General features: G+C 43.4%; 1 protein-coding gene across 47 annotated transcripts in view; it reads left to right on the forward strand.

Moving 5' to 3' along the window:
- Positions 1-20998, forward strand: part of tcf7l2 (transcription factor 7 like 2) — an 86190-nt gene that overhangs the window by 16030 nt on the left and 49162 nt on the right. For 32 of the 47 annotated variants that reach the window (XR_010911796.1, XM_067487406.1, XM_067487409.1 and 29 more), the window contains exons 4-5: positions 13828-13929; positions 20931-20990. The exons of 4 other annotated variants lie outside the window; for them this stretch is intronic. Coding sequence is in view for 42 of the 43 variants with exons in the window: in XM_067487406.1 (XP_067343507.1) it covers positions 13828-13929; positions 20931-20990 (162 nt within the window). In the remaining variant the exon portion in view is untranslated. The remainder of the gene's footprint in view (positions 1-13827; positions 13930-20930; positions 20991-20998) is intronic. 11 more of the 47 variants (XM_067487423.1, XM_067487422.1, XM_067487429.1 and 8 more) reach the window with 1 other exon arrangement.

Raw genomic sequence — 20998 nt, forward strand, 5'->3', positions numbered from 1 at the left:
TGAAGAGCCCTGTAAAGCTCTCTGATTGGATTTCAGTCCTGATCTGGTTGTTTTGCGTTGTAAACAGGACATTAAAGACAGGGGAGATGGTGAGCTAATGAGTCTTTGTGTCAGTGTGTGCATGGGTGGGTGTTTGAGTGGTTTTCAGGCTTTATCCTCTGCATCGCCCACTGCAGTGTTACACACCCAGTTTAAAAGAGGAACTAAAACCCCTGTAGTACCCTAATGACATATAGTAAATACACAAACACAGAATGCACAACTGAAAAAGACATCAGTACGGTTTCCTCAGTGTGGGCTGGATGTTGTCTTGCAATACTTCCACCCAGAGCATGGAAAAAAAAAACCCTCTTGTTCCCCCAAACAAAAATAACCATTTTAATTACTATGATTGTGCTATGGTGCAGCCACAGCGCGGCTGGCAGGACCCGGCTGAGGTGGCACCGGCCACTGGGGATGGGGACGAGGTCTGGGCCAGCCTCCAGGGAAATTACAGGGTGGTGGGGAGGGGTGGGGGGAGGGGGGCAGCTGAATCCTGCCTCCACTCCCTGTTGTCAGCCCAGAGAGCTACTGTTTGCAGCAAGCTATCTCCTCTCTGTTTCATCTTTGCCCTCTGGAGATAATTGGAGATGTATTCTGTGTAAACATGTTTTTTGTTTCAAAGTTAAGTTTCATCGTTTCAGTCAGAAAGCCTGTGTATCTGCCCGGCATGCAGAAAGTTTTGTTTTTTCCTTTTAAAATAACATTTTTAAAGTGGACTCAAGTTAAATTTTCTGTTGTTTCTCATGTTTGTATGCTTCTGTTCTCTCTCTAACCTCTTCAGCCATCTCTTGTCTCCCCTTTCTCCTTCTCCACCCCCCTCTCTCCACTCAGCAACCCACCCCTCCTCTCTCAGTATGTGCTCTGATTACCTCTCCAAACTGGCAATAAGTTGATTGCTTTACAGAGATGATGTAAGCCTCTGCCCTAGGGTACATCAGGTTGGATTTCTCCCGCTTTATCTTGTAAAGCCTAAATTAACAGCTGGTTTGGTTGGAGTTCTCCTGGATCTGACTAAAGGATTAGGCTTGGTTCTCATGCGAGTCAATCCGGTTTGATTTATTGCAGGTCTATCAAAAAAGATCAATGGGAGTCCTTTTGAAAGTAAATCCTTAATCGCTCTTTGCACTTACGTGTCATCATTGTGATTTTTTTTTTTCTCCTCCCTTCTATCTCTTGCTCTCTACTTTCTCCATTTCTCACTCCCTAATTCTTATTCTTTCCTTACACCACTGCCTTGTCTGTTTGTATTTTTCCCCCCTTCTCCTTCTACACCCTAACCCTGTGGTAGTGATCTGCCCCTGTCGATGGTATCGTAGTGAATTACCAAATAGATTTTTTTGGTGTTCTCATTAGTTATCCATTGGGGCAAGGCATCTCCAAGCCCAGCTTTAGCAGCCTCTGGTTGTGATCACAACAGTAAGGCTGGTCTTGTTTTGTCTTCACCCAAACTTCACCCTAAATCATGCCTCTTCTTATCCCCACGAGGCTCGTCACTCCCCCAACAGTCCATGTAACAAAATAAGTTTGAGAATTCACATGTTTCATTCTCACAGCCTTGACTTCCCACTAAATTTTAGTCAACACAAGCTCGATCATTAAGGCTGAAGTGGTCATGCTGGTGAAAGTGAATGTGAGAGCGCCCACGAGGGTGTTCATGTGATAGAGGTACAATTTTGGTTGTGAAATTGCAGCACTGTTGTAGTACGAATCTCATTTACAAGTTGTGGTTCCTCAAAATCAACAGAGCAGCTTTAGATTTCACCCTCTGATGCCACGAGGCCTTTAAATCTCAGTTCTCTTCTTGTTGGTTTCGGGAGAGTGAGTTGTTTATAAGGCTGATACATCAGTATAACTGACAATATTGGCAGATTTTTAGCTAATCCCATCAACATTAAGTAACACTAAATTGTAGCACTGAAATGCCAAAGACATGTTTAACTTTCAAGTATTAATGGTTTCAGCCCTGAAAAATTGAGTGTTGGTTGGGTTTCTGTCAGACTCTGTGTTGACCAGTTGTTTCGTCTTTATTCCCTCTGGGTTGTCATAGCACATGACGCATGTGCTAAATCGATTCTAGTAACATAATCCTATCTTTCAGTTATCTCACATTGGAATACTGAAGGCTTGTTTTCTTACTCATTCAAGTGCACATACCTTTATGTCGACAAAGTGACATAACCCTCATACAAAACCCTGCTGAATATTTTCTTCCAGACATTTGTAAAGTGACCTGACAGCTGTTGAAAAGGGGGGGGGGGTTAAGGCCTCCCTATTCTTCCTCCTACACCCTCTCTTTCTCCTCTCTGTATCACTTTCTCCTTATTATCAACAGGGCTCAATAAATATTATCTACAGCAGCCTCTTCGAATCTTCATTTTCTCTGCTCTTCCTCTAGCTCTTAAGGCCAAGGAATACTGAAGATCTTGAAGAGAGCCACCAGTAGCACTGACGGCTACACTGAAGTGAATGAACAAATTGCTTTGAAGGTGCCAGTGGCATGTATCCTACGTGCTGGTGTTGGTTGGCCAACATACAGATTTCTCGTCACAACTTTCTTTGTCACAAAATATTCTGGACTCCTTTTTCCACTAGCAGTGTAAAGGGCTCAGGGCTGATCAATGTCAAGTTTGGGTGTGTCATCCTGGCGGGCTTGGTAAGCTGGATGGCTGAAAGACCTGAAGTTGGAGGTGTGTGAGGGTCTCTGGAGTGTGGGGAGACTGCAGATATAGGTGTGTGTGTGTGTGATCGACGGGATACGTGGGAAGGAAGGGCTTGCTGTCAGCCAGCTGGACCTCTTAATCCTACAGCCTTGGGGAAAGGGTGTGTGTATGTGTGTGCGGACTGTATTTGTCTCTTAGAGATTTGTCAATTTTAGCACACCTCTGCTCCACTCTTTGGCCCAGCTGAGCCCACAGTGTGTTTAGTGTGTGTGTGTGTTTGTGTGTGTGTGAGAGAGCGTTTGTGCTCCAGCGAAAGACAACCAGGATTTCATGTGCACTGTGTTTACTGTAGTCCTTGCTTTAACAGCACACTGTATATTTATGTCGAGACGACACAGACTCTCACTCCCTTGATGTTGGAAAGGCGCTGGGGGTTGGTGCAAGGTGGAGGTGGAGCGGGAGGGGGGAGACTGTCCCACGTTGCTGGTTGAGGGTGGGGAAAGAAGGCTGGATGAGAGGGAAAAGTGTTGAGGGCAACAAACACTGCCAGCACCCTCTACTCCACTCCACTCCACCCTATCCCATCCCATCCCATCCCCTGCCTTGTTCCTTTTAAAAAAGCCTGCTCTCTAAAATTCCTGTGTGCACTTTGTCCTGCTCTACGTCATCCTGTAACTAACTGGCTGATTGTGTCAACTCTTTGTCATTCATTAGACCCAAAACATACTATTTAGCCACATGCTATGCAAGCTTCTTCTCTTATTTTTCTCCTGAGCTCTCTCTCTCTCTCTCTCTCTCTCTCTCTCTCTCTCTCTCTCTCTCTCTCTCTCTCTCTCTCTCTCTCTCTCTCTCTCTCTCTCTCTCTCTCTCTCTCTCTCTCTCTCTCTCTCTCTCTCTCTCTCTCTCTCTGCCCCTCTCTCTCTCTCTCTCTCTCTGCCCCTCTCTCTCTCTCTCTCTCTCTGCCCCTCTCTCTCTCTCTCTCTCTCTTCTGCCCCTCTCTCTCTCTCTCTCTCTCTCTGCCCCTCTCTCTCTCTCTCTCTCTCTGCCCCTCTCTCTCTCTCTCTCTCTCTCTCTCTCTCTCTCGCCCTCTCTCTCTCTCTCTCTCTCTCTGCCCCCTCTCTCTCTCTCTCTCTCTCTCTGCCCCCCTCTCTATCTCTCTTTTGGCGTAGACTTTTGCATATATCACAGGCTGGCAGGCTAAGAGCTTGGGACTTCCCCACGCCACACTCCAAGCCTTTGATCCTTTGCTTTGGAGGTAACATCAAAAGGAGAGGCATAGAAAGGCAGCTACTACTGTGAAGTTCAATGTTCAACTTGATGGCTTGGCTGAGGGCTTTTTTTCCTCTCTCCTCCTCTACCCCCACTTCCCTCACCTCCTCCCTCCTCTCACTGCTCCCTCAATCCCTTCACTGCATCCCACAGCTGACAAAAACACACAGTTTGTAGCCAAGGTTTTTTTGGGGGGTGCCTCTGACCCCACTTTCATTGAACTTATCTGCCATGAAACAAGACCTCCTTCCTGTAAAAAGTCAGATTTACAGAAAATGTACACAAAGATTCAGTCATTTCTTTTCAACAGTGTAGTAAAAGGTGCAGTTACCGGCCCTTTGCTTTCCCTCTGTTTCTCCCACTCTCTGTGTGGATAACACGCGGCATCATATGTTGCAGCTGGTTGCATCAATGCCAAGCCAGGCCTGTTACCACAGTAGTTGTTGGAAGTTAGCTGGAGGAAAAGGGCATCACCCCATATTGTTTTCTCCACTCCCTTTCTATATGGATTCTTCTATACTGTCTGTGCCACTTCTTGTGAGGTGTGAGTGTGAGGGGGGGGAAAAAGAGCTTCTATTGTTGTCTACCTGAGACACACGAAACTTGCAATGTTACGTTCACTGGAAAACAAACGATTTTCCTAATTAATGCCTCAGCAGAGTTTCATGTGCAAGGAAGGAAGTATCAAGAAGTATTAGATGAAGCTATGCTTTCCAGGTCAAAGCCAGGCTTTTCTGCAGTGTAGTCAACCATATTTGGATGACACAGACTTGATAAGGTGCTCCACTAAATGCTTTTTCCTCTTTTATGAGCTTCCCTGTCTGACTGTGCCAATTAGCAAAGGCGTGTGGCCTGCTTTTCTTCTCCTATTTTTACCTTTTTTTTCCCCCACTCTTTCTAGAAAGACTTTCTATCATGCTTCTGCACACATACACACAGACACACACACACACAAATCACATGTTTGGTGTATCATTAGCTTAGTGTGTGGGGAGGCGTGCGAGTCCAGGCTCTCTCCTGCCTTATCTCCATGTCAATCACAGCGTGTGTGTGTGAACATCAGTTGTAATGATCTCCATCCAGCCTGTCGGTGCGTGTTAGCGCCTGGCTTCCCTCGCCCCCGGAGCAAGCCGTTCCCTAGCTAATAGATGCAAAATTAAGCTGATCAATAGATGGCCTCAGCTCATTATTGACATGCTATCGCGGCGTGGGATTTTTGTCTGGGGGTTTTATACAGAGCTAGCTAGAGATTCAAGAGAGGAAGAGCAAAAAAAAAAGTTATGTCTTCTGCAAATGGCTCAGGCCACTTTATTTAAACCATGCAATGATATTACATTAAGCTAATTTATTCCTACTCAGTCTTATGGACATAATATTTTCAGTACCAAAGCTGTGTTTATATTACTTGTCCTGTTGGTTGAGTAATCACCTGCTCAGTGGTAGGAAATGAGATGAAGACTTTGTAAAACGGCATATTAAAGATTCATCAATAATTGGCACGTGTGTGCTGCTGTTTGTGTTGCGGGGGAGGAGGGTGACGGAGGCTCTTATGGACGGAGCTCAATCACCACGTGATTGAGCTAAGTGGTAATTAGCCATGAGAGGTGTGTGTGTTTGTATGTGTATAATTTTGTGGCTTAGTGTGCGTGTGTGTGTGTGCGTTAGTGTGTATATGCATGAAGATGCATGTGCTGCAGTTTGTGAGAGAAGAAGGGTTGATTTGGAGGTGACAGTTGATTTGGAGGTTAGTGCTGGGGCCAACCTTTGTGGCCGGGCTGTTGAGGGACTGTTTCCTGAGCCACGCAGATGCCTCCCTTGACCCTCTTCAGGTCTTGCTGTCATGGAAGCATCTCCCAGTTTAATGAGCTCCAATAACCAAGCCCTTATTACTTATTTATTCATTAAGCCACTGTGGAAAAGTACCCCGCTGTGCAAGTGTGCATCTAATTGCTTGTGTGGGAAATTTCTTGACTTCCTCAATGCATGATATCATAGCAAATACAGTAAAATGCAACTGTAAAGCTAATTGAACCTAAATACATTAAAGTTTAATGATTTTGTCTACTTGGTTGTCTTACAAGTCCATAGGTTTAAAATATTTTAAAGGTTTCCGTAGAAAACCTTGGAAGACTGAACTGCTTTAAATGAATGCGTGCAAGTGTGAAAGAGACAAACAGACTGACTGTTGGTTTCATATGATGCTTTTGTAAAGATTAATTGCTTGTTGGTACGTGTGTTATGCCTTCTACAAAATTCTTTCTGATTGATGAATATGCGTAGGTGGAATTGTGTGATACTGTGTAGTATTACAGAATATGGGAAGTCTTTGCAAAGACAGAGAGTGTACACATTTCTCTCCCTCTGAGCCATGTTTCATTGCTTCCTTATATGCAGTCTACCGTTTAACTAATTCATAGTAAACTCTTGCCAAACAAAACCAGACACTCAACATTTAGGGCAGGTGTTCAGCTTCCCTCCAGCGCCAGTAGCCGAGCTCAGCTGCTCTTCACCTTTTTTGACTCTCCCCTCCACACCCCTAACCCTACTTCCTGCAGACAATCGTAAGCATATAGTAAGCATCTGAGTTGCCTAACTTCTTTTCCTTCTACCGCCTGGCCTGGCCTTTTGGAAGGAGCTCGCACACACCTAGGCCTGCAGACATGCCATGTTTACCTCCAGGAGGCCTCTAGGTAGGTTAGTGTGTGTATAAGACTCCATCCAGGAAAATCCAGGTTGTGATCTTTGCCCTGTCAATGATTCAGCCTACTTCGTCCATGCTCCCTATTCTGTCCAGCTGTAGTAATGGTATTTCAATTTAACAAAATATCATAATGCAAAGAAATCACCAACACTGAACACCCATATTAAGGTAATAGGTCTAGACTTCAGACTTCACGATTGGTTACATAAGTTAAGGCAGAAAGACAAAATAATACAGTAAAATATCCATTTAAAGGCAACTGGATTTGCTGTTTTAGGCTTAAAGCCCATTCTACCACTCATCCAAGATGGCCTTTTAGTTCTCAGAACTCTTAAGTGGCAAAATGTACTCAGGACAAAACCAGTAAATCCAGTTTTCTTCTGACTTGGCATCTGTAGATGACCTGTTACCTGAGTGAAAATAAAGAGTCTTGTTATTTAGGTTGATGGTTTGATTGAACACCTTAATAAGAATGTAGTTGGCATTAGGTTGTTAGTTATATTGATCTATCATGCCCCACAAATTACATTTTTGCATCAAGATATATTTTTAGCAAACATGAAAAGTAATCAGAATTAATTAATCAGAAGTAATTAAAGACTTAATAAGAGTGAGAGAGTGTCTTAACGGGTCACAGCTCATTTTGTGAGTGTTGAAGCCCACAAAAGAGCCCCCACGCCCAAGTTTTGCTTGTGTTTGAATAAGGGAAAAGAAATACAGTGTGAGAGTCATTCAAGTAGAAGAGCAGCTAGTGCAGCTGTGAAGCAGCAGAATCACCTGAAAGCAGAGACACTCTACAGCAGAGCCTGATGCTAAAGGTGCCAGAGCGCCTGTTCATTAGCAGGGCTGATGGAAGACTAGCCAGCTCCTGCTGGCCTTCACCCTCCCTGCCACTATTTATAGAGTAGCCAAGAGATACTCTTAATGACACAGGGAGAGGGACAGTGGGAAAGGGGAGGGGGTGCAGAAGTCAGAAATGGAACGCTGTTTACTTTCTGAGGCTTGCTGAGAAGTTGGTGTGTTTTGGACTGCACTCATGTCACCCTCAGACTGACTTTAAGAACACAGCAGTGTTTCTGCATCCAGGTGTAATCTTTGTTATAGCCTGTCATTATCCAATCAGTTTAGTTATGGGAAGAATTTTTGCTATTTCTTTTAGACTTACTTTTGTCGTCTTGTGATAGTAGGAAAATTTGTGTCAGCTACACGTTGAGCAATGAAACTTTCTGGTCAATCAGCTGGTGTTTGAACAGCACATTTGTACACACCTGCTAGGTAAACAGTGTCAGAGCAAAGGCGTACTCACGTTCTTGATTCAGTGATTAAGAGAGCAAAACTAACTTCCAGAGCAGTCGAGATAAAAATCAAGTGTCTTAGGGAGAAAAAAATCCTAAGAAAATAACAGTTAAAAATCAAGCAATTCTTCCCCTACTTTAACTTAAATATTGCAGTAGCAGCTGAGATGTTTTGAACAATAGTTGTTTCACAACACTGTTTCTAAAGCCCAATTTTAAGGGTGAATAAAGTCTGAGTTGGGTGGAGAGGTAACGTACACATTCCCCTGTGGAAAAAAGGCTTACATTAAAGTGTCAGGTTGAGTTTTTCTTCAAGAAAGGGAGAGAAGGGGAGTTTGAGGTGGAGATTGTTAGCAAAGGGGGTAGGGGGTGGGAGGTGAGGAAGGGAGGTTTTGGATCAGGGCGGCTGCTCCAGTGCTGTCAGGGCCAGTGGAACCCCCAAGCGGTTCTGGCTTTGGAGTAAATATGGGCCCACCGGACCCCTTTCTGCCCCAGGGCACTCAAACCCCAGGCCTTCCCACATTCCACTTTTATTTTCCTGGTTGCAAAATGCCTCTGGCTATCAGAGCAGGTGGGGCATCTCTTTTTTCTTTAATATTTACTCATAAAATGTGCATTAGTAGAACCAAAGCAGCCATGATAGGCCCTTATGTGTCAACTAACTTTCTCCCCAGTTTTGTCAAGAAATTTTTATGCTACTTCCATTTGCAACCTATTTGTTTGTACAGCTCACAGAAACAGATACTGCAATGTATTGTATAGCTTTTTTTTTCTACTGAGGGGATTTCAAAGGGTCTGTGTTGCATTAAGCTTCTCCCTCCCTCAATTACAGAAAATTACTGTCCCCTCCTCAACAAATTATGTGTTTCTTATTCTCGTGCACCTGTGAGTGAGGACAAAGACTGGCAATATCCACAGCAGATCAAGACAATATGCTCAGCTCTCATTTTTAAAGGAATAAAATTGTAGCCAAACGGGATGGACTAATCTTTTAAGCTCTGTGCAGTTTGTTTGCAGAGCTTTGAATGGGCTCCTCTTACTAGCCTTGATCATTTCAGACTTAAATAAAGCTCTTTATAGTAGTAGTCTGATTGGTGTAATCTGCAAGCTGTCAATCCAATATCTCTGTGCTCTCCCAGAGGAGCTGCAGGGCCTGTCGACCAGAGAATGTTTTAATGTGGCACACATGTACAGTTTGTCGGGGTGCGTCACTGGGAATGTAAACGTTGTATGTGTACACACTAAAATGTGCAAGTAGTACAATGTCATGTCTGTGATATGAGGAGGCCACAGATGGGCTGAAGATCTGCTGGACCCTCTAGAGCAACACCCAGCACCCATATGCTGAGTCTAAACCCAAGCTGCTGTCTGTCTGTCTTTCTGTGTCGGTCTCCCCTCCTTTCTCACATTACTCACATGCTCGATTGAACCCCAGTGGTCCTCATCATCTGTCCCATGGTCCCCTGCTGGAAAGTGGACCAGTGTTTGGAAGCCAAATTGGCACATAAGGAGCTATGTTTGTTTGATTGGTCTGAAGCCCTTTGCTCTTAATCCAAAACAAAACGAACAAGCCGTGTGGTGGTTTCTCCAGCCGCCAGGCTGGATGTGATAAACGCATCAGATGGGGCTTTAATGGAAAGGAGCTGGTTGTTGACCAGAAACAGGCAGAACAATTTTGCACATTCTGTGTCTGTCATTCACATTAAAAATATATCTTTGTCAAAAGCATGTATTGAAATCTGCTCACTTTTTGATAGGACGCTTTATTTTGGGGGGCAAAGAACCGATTATGGCCTGTTCACAGACAGGGGTGTTTTAGGCCAAATTGCTTCTGTGTCAGTTTGTCAAATTAGCAATATCAGTGTAGTAAGCTCATGTGTGGATGTGTGAGAATGATGTATCAGTGCTTGGGATGCTACTCTGCTTGTCTTGACCCTGCATCCCCTCTGCTGCCCCAGCTTGTTTTCACTGCGGTGACAGCGAGTGTCGATCTGGGTTAACACTCAGTGGCATATAACATGTCAAATCTTTGTACAGCAGGAGTCACTCAAGTATGGGTGAGCACTGAGAGAGCATCCACTGAAGCCTAGTATAGTAACAAAATAGTGCTGGTAACCGCAGATTGATTGAGCCACAAAGAATTTATCATGAAGCGAACTGTTCAAGTGTAAGGATATATTTGGGGTTTACACCTCAGGACCGTGGTCTCTGGTAACTCCTGACAGGCATGCTTTGCTTTTTTGACTGATATTATAGATTGAATGAATGGTTTATATAAATGTATGTTATTAATAATAAAATGTATTGTTAGTCAAAGCTATTATAAACAAATCCTACCCGGCACTACCAACCCCTTTCTTGTGCTTGGGAAAGCATTAGTGGATAGGAAAATAGGGACAGTGAAAGTGAGTTCATCCCACTGTAAGGATTTAGAGGACTCCCTTGTCTTTCACTTCATCAGAGACAATTGAGACATTCAGCTCCCATTGTAGGGCTTGCCAGGCAAGGAGGGGTGCAGGGTAGAGGAAAAGAGCAGGGGTGGAAAGGCTGAAAGGGAGCGGGGAGAAGGAGAAGCCGTCTGCTGCACAACCAGGAGCTAGAGGACAACTACTGGGTGGCTATTACAGGGTTGGGGGTCTGTCAGTGGGGCTGTTTAGTGTTTGTCTGTGTGGGAGGGAGGGTAGTAACAGAGACAGTGGAGAAAAGAGTTATCCTGGAACTCCGGAGCAATTTGTCACATCGGAATGGCTCTTGAGTTACCCTGGGGGCCCCCTCATAGCAGGAGAGTTTTCAGGTCACAGAGTGGGGAACAGGGAGGGCTTATGGAGCTGCAGAGAGGGGTCAGAGGTCATGGCCTACTCAAGCCTAAGCAGTGTGTCCGTTAGAATGGCAGACAGGCGGGGTAGCGAGAAGGAGGCCAAGAAGGGGGTGATCGGAAAGCCCAGTGCTTGCCAGGGCTCCATTTTCTTAGGCATGCTTGTAAAACCTGCAGGAGACATTAGCGTGTGAGAACATTTGCAGTAGTGAGGCTGAAGCAGAGCCACTTGTTAGGACATGCGCTGCGGCACCCTCCCTCGCACTGTAGTGTTTCGATGTCTCTCTGCCACACTGCCACACTCTGGGGTGTCACCTTCATGCTCGTTACCCACCTCTTCAGAATGTCCTCTTGTTGGACCCCTCTGCTGGCTGCAGCTGCGTTGGAATATTTGCATGGTTGTGAGCATGTGTACACTCGCAATGGCAGCAGTTTCCCATGACTGGATTCACAATTTATCTCCCTTCTCTCCTGCATTGCTGCCTTCTAGCCACTCTGGCACCAATGGGCACTGTCTTGAATTACCCCATAGATGACAACAGCCCCATGGCCCTCTTTCTCCTCTTTACTGTTACAACCCCCTTCCCCTCACCTCTCCCCTTCATGGCAATTAATGCCCAGTGTGGGGGGTCCATAAAAACATACAAGTCTCAACTCTGGAGTTTTTACAACCTTTTTTTTCCTCCACTTTTAGGACATATAAACAGGCATAAACAAGCCCAGTTTTTAGCAGTAAAAGCCATCTTGGGGTCATAAATGAGTGGTAGTGGTGGAGAAAGACCAGGCAGCAAACAGTTTTTCTCCTTGCAGGGGCTGTAACGGAGGACATGGAGTCAATAACTCCCTCCAGCGTCTACCACTGGCAGGCACCCCACAGTGAACTCTTGGCTAATTACCACTGATTTAGACAGAGTCTCAGGAAGGGTCGTGGCACACTCACTCTCTGACCAGCACTGACACATACACACACTCTCAGACATGCATACAAACTAGTGGTCACCCTTACTGGATGCCAACACCAAGAAATTGAATGTAATGTACCTGAAGGACCATGCACTTTCCAAACTGCTACTAAAGCTTACTTCCCCCTGTGCTCCATAGATTGTGTCAGAGGTCTCAACAAAATGTTGCACTGAGAAGTTATAATTGATCATTTATATCAATGCCTTTGTCACCAAATGCCCAAATGTGATCCAGGCATCTCGCCCAATAACTATGGTGTAAAGTTCATGAAATGTAACAACACTGCACAAAGACCAATCTTTGGTTTTGTGTCATTATTGCATTGAAACCCATGATCTCTCACTCACTCATGAGGTAATAATTTAATAGGATTCAGACAGGGTCTAGAAGTGAAGAAACAATCTCAGACCCAAATTCAAGGTAACCCGTCAGACCTATTTAAAAGCGTAGATGGGAAGTAATAGTGCAGCTTATATCAAAGCAGAGTTTGTCACATATCTTTGGGTAGGCTACAAAATGGGCCTGTTGCACAGTTTGCTCATTAATAAGCACCGGTGATTGTTTCTTCGTCCTGCTCTTTGATTCAACAGATCTGTTGCCAAACTTTAATAGTCTTTAATAGTATTTGATGGGTAATAAACTTAAGGTTCTTGTTGCCTTTGCAAATTTAATGACATATTTAACTTTACTGTGTGTGTGTGTGTGTGTGTGTGTGTGTGTGTTTGTTTTTTTTGTTTTTTTTGTTAAGATCACTGGTTTTATAATATTTGTAACTGTTGAGTTTTACAATAGTTTGTCTTCTTTCCAAAGCTCTGAAGTGCTTAAACAGCCACTGTGACCTCTTTCCCTAAAACCAGGTGGCCATGACATTGATAAGCAGAGTGTGGACCACATATACACATTTATGTATGTAGCAAGGTCAAACTGAGACATTCTACAAACGGTTAACTGCATTTTTTTTCATATGAATTAGTATTTTTATAATGACAGCAGATTTAAAATATTTATCATGTTTTATTATGATTGGAAATATAAAGATTAGGAAGCACTTTTGTTGCTCAGTACAAGGTACAAGTATGGAATGATTATTTTACGTAGAACAGTCAACACAGCACATGTCATCAAATTAAAAGGACTCCACCCAGTTTATAACACAGACAGATGTTTCTCATGACCCTTGTTTCTGCTTATCTGCTTTTCTGGGCTTGTGTGTGTGTGTGTGTGTGTGTGTGTGTGTGTGTGTGTGTGTGTGTGTGTGTGTGTGTGTGTGTGTGTGTGTGTGTGTGTGTGTGTGTGTGTGTGTGTGTGTGTGTGTGTGTGTGTGTGTGTGTGTGTGTGTGTGTGTGTGTGTGTGTGTGTGTGTGTGTGTGTGTGTGTGTGTGTGTGTGTGTGTGTGTGTGTGTGTGTGTGTGTGTGTGTGTGTGTGTGTGTGTGTGTGTGTGTGTGTGTGAATGAGAGAGCAAGAGAGAAGGAGCATGAGAGAGAGAGAGAGAGAGAGAGAGAGATTTCTGATAGAGGCCAAGTAAATCATTAACGAGACCAGTCAGGAGTTTTTGCTTCAGAGGAGTGTGGTGAGATGCCATACTATAACCTCTTTATGAGTTCCAGTAAAACTCTGACAACAGTCACATTTGTAACATTAGGTCATCTTGAAACTGTACAGAGCTGTCCCTAACCTCTGCCCTCTAAATTAGTTCTTTAATAAAACCCAAAGCCACTCAGATACTTGGAGAAAAACAAGTATTTGTTTTCGAGTTTTTGCTCATTGTGAGGAAACCTGGCTGCTAAATGAACCGTTGGGCGCCTTCTTTTTCAGAAAACATGAGTAATTTGGTTTACAATGTGCACTTCTGCTGGACCCTCAGATGCATGCTTGAGGCCATCTCCACCTCATCCACCATCTGCCTTATGATCTTTGTTTGCTTTTCCATGTTTTTGAGTTTCCACACCCACACACCCGTCAGGAAATGTCGTCTCCTTTTTTTTGTCTTAATTTTAATTTGTTCTTTTTGGTTTTTGCTTTCTGCATTGTTAACATGTTTTGTTTCCTTCTTTCCATTCTGTTTCCTTTCTGCCATTCAGTACCTACAGATGAAATGGCCCCTGCTAGATGTTCAACCAGGAGGTCTTCAAAGTAGACAAGCACTTAAAGATGCCAGGTCCCCGTCACCGGCACACATCGTTGTAAGTAACAATCCGCTCGGTACTTTTCCTCTTTCACCAGCTTTTCTTCCCTTATTCATGACAGAAGGACAAACAGATCCTACTTTCCTTTTCTCATCCATCCTGAAACATCGTCAGTCTTAAAGTCCTCCCCTCTTCCCCATAAATGGACGCTTTCCCTGGGTTTACCCTTACAGTCACTAACACACCCAGTGGGTAAACTTGTCTGATACATGTGCAAATCCAGAAAGTATAGCTTTTGTGTGTTAGTGAGTCATCGGGATGCACAGTATTCAGCACTGGGGGCTGTTGCTGTGGCAGGTGCAGTTGTTCTTCGGACAGTCACGCCACCTGTAATTCCAGAGGAAATGATAACTACAAGCCCAGCCTTGTACTGTAACGAGTATGGGAAAACTGATCTCATGTGAACAACTTTTTCATGAGAAAGAGCTAATGTTGGGTTGCTAACAAGCTGTCTTTGAGGAAAGTGTGGGTGTTCCTTCAACCTTGATTACCCTATCCATGGAGCTGGAGGAGTAGTCTAGCAGGAGAGTTGGCTGGACAACCCTTGGGGCATATGGAGTACATACACATAACAGAGCATCCACCCCAGGCATGTCAATATCTAAGAGGCTAGCAGCTCTAGAACGAACAGTTGAATGTGAACTTAGTAGTTTGCCAAAGGCATGAAGTTTTCAAGAGGTCAGTGGAAAGGTTGAACATAGGGAGGTGTACGTACGTGGTCACAGAGTTAGCGAGCCAAGAAAAATCAATGAGAGTGGGGATTCAGCAGAATTAGTGAGGTGACCATGGAGGCCCTAGGCCATTATTTGCACAATTGTAACTTTTGCTTATGGGTCGTACGTCTTCGACATATTGAAAATGAAAATTTGAAAAGCACACAAGGATCTTAGATGGAGATGCCTTCTAAGTTTGGACGCTCATGAACAAAATTTCCCCTGTGGTAACAGTCCATTGCCAATGCAAAGTTGATACTTTTTGCTTATGTGCTCTGTGCATCAAAATGTTAGTTGTAGTCATGATTATGAAACTCCCGCAGAAGATAGTGATGATTTTTTTATCACACTAATTACACTGTCAAGACACAGTGTCTCTCTGAGTCACATCGGACATATGATCAGTGCAGTTGCTTTTATGCTCTGTAATAAATACCATCTCAAACAGTTACTCAAAAGTTGGCGAGCCAAGGCGTCCTTGGTATTTTGCCCATTTAAGTTAAGCACATCTTAAAATAGCAGGAGTCGACAAGGCTGTTTATTTGAAACAGAAACCTTGTCAAAAGTTGTGTTTAAGACAAAGAGCTAGGGATGACAGTGTTGTTCTGAACAAAACAAGCCCAGCTAAGGCCCTCCTTATCTTCCCGTTGCAATGCAGGTGTTATTTTTATACCAAAAGGGTTCAGGGGCCTCTTCTTACTCTGTTATTTTAGGAGACGTCTAGAAAAAGAGTCCCAACTCCTGTGAAGTCATTAAACTGGTCGTAAGCAGCAAAAGCTGCAGGTAAATACTTGAGGTTTTATCTTGCTATGAGTCATATGGCTGTAAATACTTACCATCTCACATCCACCTCAACTCCTGCTGTACGATTCACTTCTAAAGGAAGTTTGAGAACAAACCAAATGTGGTTTCTGTTTCCAACTTTTTAGAAGGGAAATATTGACGTCATAATATTTTCTAAATACAGTCTCTGCAGTATGTATATTTTTTAATGAGATTTCTCAATGAAGAGTTTCGGTGCTACAATTATCTTTTATTACTAGATCACAAAGTAATCCTTGTTTTTGTTTTTGGAAAGATAAATTTAAGCATGTATTTTTCACAATGTACACACAAAGTTGAATTCCAAACAGTCAAGTGTGCAGCGCTAACAAGCTTGAAACAAACAGGCAACACTGGCAACTCCTCACAAAACAGAACGTGGCTTTAGGGTGAAAACAGACTTGAAACAACAAAGATGGACAAGCAGTCAGATGGATAAAATAAGCTTGCACATCGCCCAAGTACAGACGCATTCTCAACAACACATGGTAATGACTTCACCTGTCAGGTTACATGAAAAGATAATACAGAAATTAATGATAAATACTGCAAGTGAGACAAAATACTGATCAACAATGTGTTTTGAGCAAAACAATAGACATTACCAAATTTTCACATCCAATGAAAATTACCAGGACATATATCATGCCAAATTAAGCTGACACTGAGTTTATAGGAATTGTATATTCTGGTTTAATGGATCAAGAGAAGATTGGCATTACTTCCTATTTTCCGTTAAAACACTATTTTGTGCTATCCGTTATTGGATTTCTGAATTTATTTTGGGCACAGATGGGCATTTGTCAAAGGTCGTCGATGGAACTTAAAATTTCTGACCTCAGATAATGAGATGATTTTAACCACAACTGCAAACTAATGAAGTTCAGAGACTTTTAATTTCTAAAGATGTCTTTGTGGAGTTAAGAAAACAGTTGGATTTTTAATAGAAATGACTCTTGAATGAACCTTCTGTTTTCTTTCTTTATTCAGGCTTTAGTTCTGAGCAGACAACAGAAGCACAGGCAGACTGGAGCAGTGGGAACACTGTTAAACGCATATTGTGATTAATACTGACACTGATCAATATGAAAGACTATATTGTAATATTTGTGGTCATATTGCCCAGCCCTAGTGTGATCTGCTTGATAGAGTACACAGGCTGGTAAGATCAGAGGCATTGCAGCATCGCTGCATAGACACACAACTCGCTGTTAGCGATAGTGATGAAATTGAATGTGAAATGCTGCTTGTATTGTTGGCGCGCCTTCCATCCTGCTCCAGCATCCACCTCTGACTGAGAAGGAAGTTTGATTGAATGTTTCCCTTGTTTGCATCATACCGGCTGTCGTACATATAGAAAAGACAGATTACTGCGGACAACATCATGAATGCCAATGATAACCCCACACGGACTCCTGCTGGTGTCACTCAAGCAGTCAAGCTTTTCTTTTTTACTACAGACTGAAGGCCTGCATGTTCAGTACATGTTTCCCTTATCAATAAAGTGGGCTATAAACAGTAGTTTCTGTTTGTTCACAAATGCGAAGAAACACTCGGGCAACTTGACCTTTCCCTGCCTGGAGCGCTAGCAGGTTGCTCTGGCAGTGATAAGAAGCTTTCGATTGCGCTGGTAGATAACAGCCATCTGAAGCCGAAGTGATCCTGAGACAGTTAAACAACAATAGAAAGACAGTGAGAGATAAAATATTTGGCTGCAGATAAAGCCATTTCCAAATTTGTGATGGAATAAAATGGAGGGAGAGAGAGACAGGGACAGAGATGCTGACAGTTTCTCTTGTTTCTGGCATAGGAGGCTGACGCAAGGTGGAATACTGGAGGATCAGTCCGAGAAAAGAGGAAATGACCTCACGCAGGCTGGTCTTTCTGAGGGCATGATGTATGCCCCTGTTTACCATGCCCTCAAAGGGGGCCATGCAGGACCTTTTTGAAGTGCCTGACCACCCTGCAGGCAGCCTCAAAACCTGCTGCCGCTGAACTTTTATGCCATTGGCTGAAAGTTATTCAATATTTATCCACCTATTGATGTGTTTTTTTGTTTTTTTTTTGAGGGAGAGACTCCAAGAAACCATTTTATGGCTCACATGGCTCCTGAGGGGAAAGATCATAAACAGTTTCCGCTTTGTCAAATTGCCTTTTATTGTGATGTTTTAATTTGACATTGTGGATGAGTCTGTGTGGATACTTAGCAGCAGGAAGTAGTTTAGAGCTGGTGGTCTGATTTACAAGGTGGTGTGTGTGTGTGTGTGTGTGTGTGTGTGTGTTTTTCTCCCCCTGTCACTGTCACACTTCTCGGGCATTAAATATTAACCCAATATGACTATATAATATATGTGGAAAGCCACTACTTAAAGTCTGGCATCAACAGTAGTGCAGGACTCAGCAAGCGCACATGGTCTTCTTGGTTATGTCATGACATATATGTCATGATATATTTTGCTGTGAGGTGTTAAAATGTCTCCTCTCACAGTGATGGGATCAACATTGTAATAAGAGCAACTCTAGAATGAGAGCATCAAAAACATTTTGAATGCAAGTATTTCTTATTGAATTGTGTTTCTTAATTTGCCATGGTGGGAATTAGGGCAGAAACATGGACTTGTTAAGAGCACAAACACGCACACACAAAAACTACCTTCCTGACATTCACGTGCATGCACATGCACATGCACATACACATACACACACTCATACACAGCTTTAGAGTCTAGAGCCTAGCCATGGCCGAACAATGTCTCCATTGTTTTGTGGGCTTTCAGTGGCAGCAGGGGACGGCTGGAGTGTTAACCATTTCCCAACTGTGCCTCCCTGTGTTGCGTGTGTGTGTGTTTCAGAGGTAGTGAAGCATGGGCTCAGGGATGAAGAGAGGGAGGGCACTTGATGCAAGTGTATGGTAATTAGTGTGAAGGAAGTGATGGAATCTGGCCATTTTATGGCCTGCAAGACCTCCCACCTGAACCTTTACAACTACTGAACATGCTTATTTTATTCCCATTCACTCTCACTTCTTTCTTTGATGAATGTGTCCTGGAAAGAGTCTGTGTGAAAAGAGCTGACATGTTTTTGATATAAAAAAAAAAGCATCTTGGCTGAACATTGAGAAAAGACATGCCACAATGACTCTGTGGATTCTTACAATGGGCCAAAGGACTGCATGGGCATGCCACTGTTACTCTAGGTCAGTGTTAGAAAGGACATTAGCCAGGATCACATTCACGGTTCTTGACCACTTCTCTGTCCGTTTTGGAGGAATATGGATAAAAGGGGCTTCCTGTGGTCTGAATGGACTGTGCACCTGGGCTCGACAAACAATTGCACAGGACTCTAGGAGGCCTGGCCTCCTCTGCTGTTAATGAGCGACCCCATGGTCACCAGGCACCACCCACACACTGTACATAGGCTTTACCTAGAAGGCTTTCTCTAGCCTGACTTAGGTTGACCTTAAGCTGCTCTTTCCTTCTGCCTGTTAAGCCCCTTTCCAAATAACTCTTCTCCCTGCTTTTGTCTTCTTTCTGTGCGTGCATCCCTCCACCCACCCTTAACATTTTGTGCTAAAGACAGCGCATATCTCACACATGTTTGTTGTTGGGAATCTTTAGTGGCAAAATGTACTTTGCATGTAGGATTTGTCGATATAACAGACATTACCATTTGATTCTTTCAAGCATTCTCAGTCAAATTTCTAGAGTATATTGATATGGAAATTTTAATTTACACAAGATTTCTATCAACATCGCCCCATTATTTCTGCCATGTGATCCAAACCTCAGATAGCGACCATTGTGCCTGTCAGATGTCTTCCTCTGTCTTCTCCAGACAAAACATTTGTTCTAGGGGTCACACTTACATCATCAGCTCAGGCAAAAATCTGAGGCCATCGAGACGTGGTGTCAGGCCTGGGAAGTGTGACAATGAAAATGAGAGCATCTCGGTCATTGTATCTGTCCAGCAGTCTGGACACTTGCTTGTTCCCACAGACAATCCCCTCGGTGTCTGCTTAGTCAGCAACGACACCACAACAATGACCGAATTTAGCTCTTTTATGGACTTTCAGTAGCATACCTAAACGTTTAAAAGTAAAGTTACCTGATAAATTCACTGGACGGCTCTTTGGGTTTAATAATAATAAGGCCAAGGGCCAGTCAACCAGTCAAAATGTCAAATTTTTTGTCGAGGATGTATATTGAATTTGTGATGGATATGATTAAGGAACCTCTCCATCACAACATCTGATTGTAGGAAATGTGAAAAGCCGCTTTTTGTGGTGTGTGTGTGTGTGTGTGTGTGTGTGTGTGAATGGCTTAGGTGCAATGCCGTTTTTTTCCCCTTGCTGTGGTATTTAACCGCTAAACAACCCCTGTGAACTTAAGCCACCCCAGGGAATGTGTGACTCTATGTTGGACAGACACATTTAAAAAGGATAATACATACAGTATTTGTATCTGCAAGCCTGTGAGTTTCAGCAATAACCACAGTGCTCACTGTCTAGCTGTTATGAAGCAGTTATCTAGCTGGCCCCAGGGTCAAGTACAAGTACAAATAAAAGCCACTGATCGTGGTGCAGAGAAATCGACCTGCTCAGCAGCTTTTAGGGACTGGAGCCTTTCAGTAAAGGCCCCGTTGCTTTTCTCTGCATGTTCTGAGACCTTTACTAGTGTGTCCTCTCTTCCTAAAGAAAATAATATTTCCCTTTCCCTATTTTCTTCCCTCTCCTTTTCTGTTTTCTCCTAATATCTGTAAAAAAAATGATCTGATTGTTTTGCTCTTACTGGCATCAGATGCTGTTCAGAATTTCAGTTTTAGTACATATGATAAAGTGATAAATATATGAGAAATGACTGCTCTGGGGATCCGTAGTGTCCGTTCTTCAAAATGTAACCTATATCATGCTCAGCAGCTAACATCACCAAACACATGAGTCTGACATTCAGGTGATTTTTATTTAATTCTGTGTGGTTAGCCTTGCTGGCTGTTTGCAGTTAAAGATAGTTAGAGCTTAAAAGAAAATCTGTGCTAAACTATGGTGGTGACAGTGGATCCCCAGACCAGCTGAATAAGACGGTATGGATGCTGAGGTAAAATGTCCAGCCAAAGTGAAAAATTGTTTTAACAACCAGCCAGCCAGTACCAACATCAATGTAACCAGTGTAGAGCCTGTGTTCTCCTTCTCTGTCTGTGTAGAATTAGTAATAATGGGGTTCAACATGCACCCAGGAGAAAGCTGAGCCAGCAGAGAGGAGGTGGTAGTTTAAATAACTAAAAAGCCGAGGGGTGCTTTATTTCCAAGGAGAACACATTGCTTTTGCATAAAATCTAACTGGCTGGGATTGTGTTCAGGTGTGTGTGTGTGTGTGTGTGTGTGTGTGTGTGTGTGTGTGTGTGAGAGAGAGAGATGGAGAGCTGATATAATTGTGTGACTTGGGAACGTCCATCTTTGCCTTTCAGGGGCCCTTCTGCTGGGAATTCCCCGGACAGTCAGATCTGAGCCTTCACCAATTTCATTTGGTGAGAGA

The sequence above is a fragment of the Channa argus genome, chromosome 20 (genome assembly GCF_033026475.1).
Source record: "Channa argus isolate prfri chromosome 20, Channa argus male v1.0, whole genome shotgun sequence".
Classification (NCBI taxonomy): domain Eukaryota; kingdom Metazoa; phylum Chordata; class Actinopteri; order Anabantiformes; family Channidae; genus Channa; species Channa argus.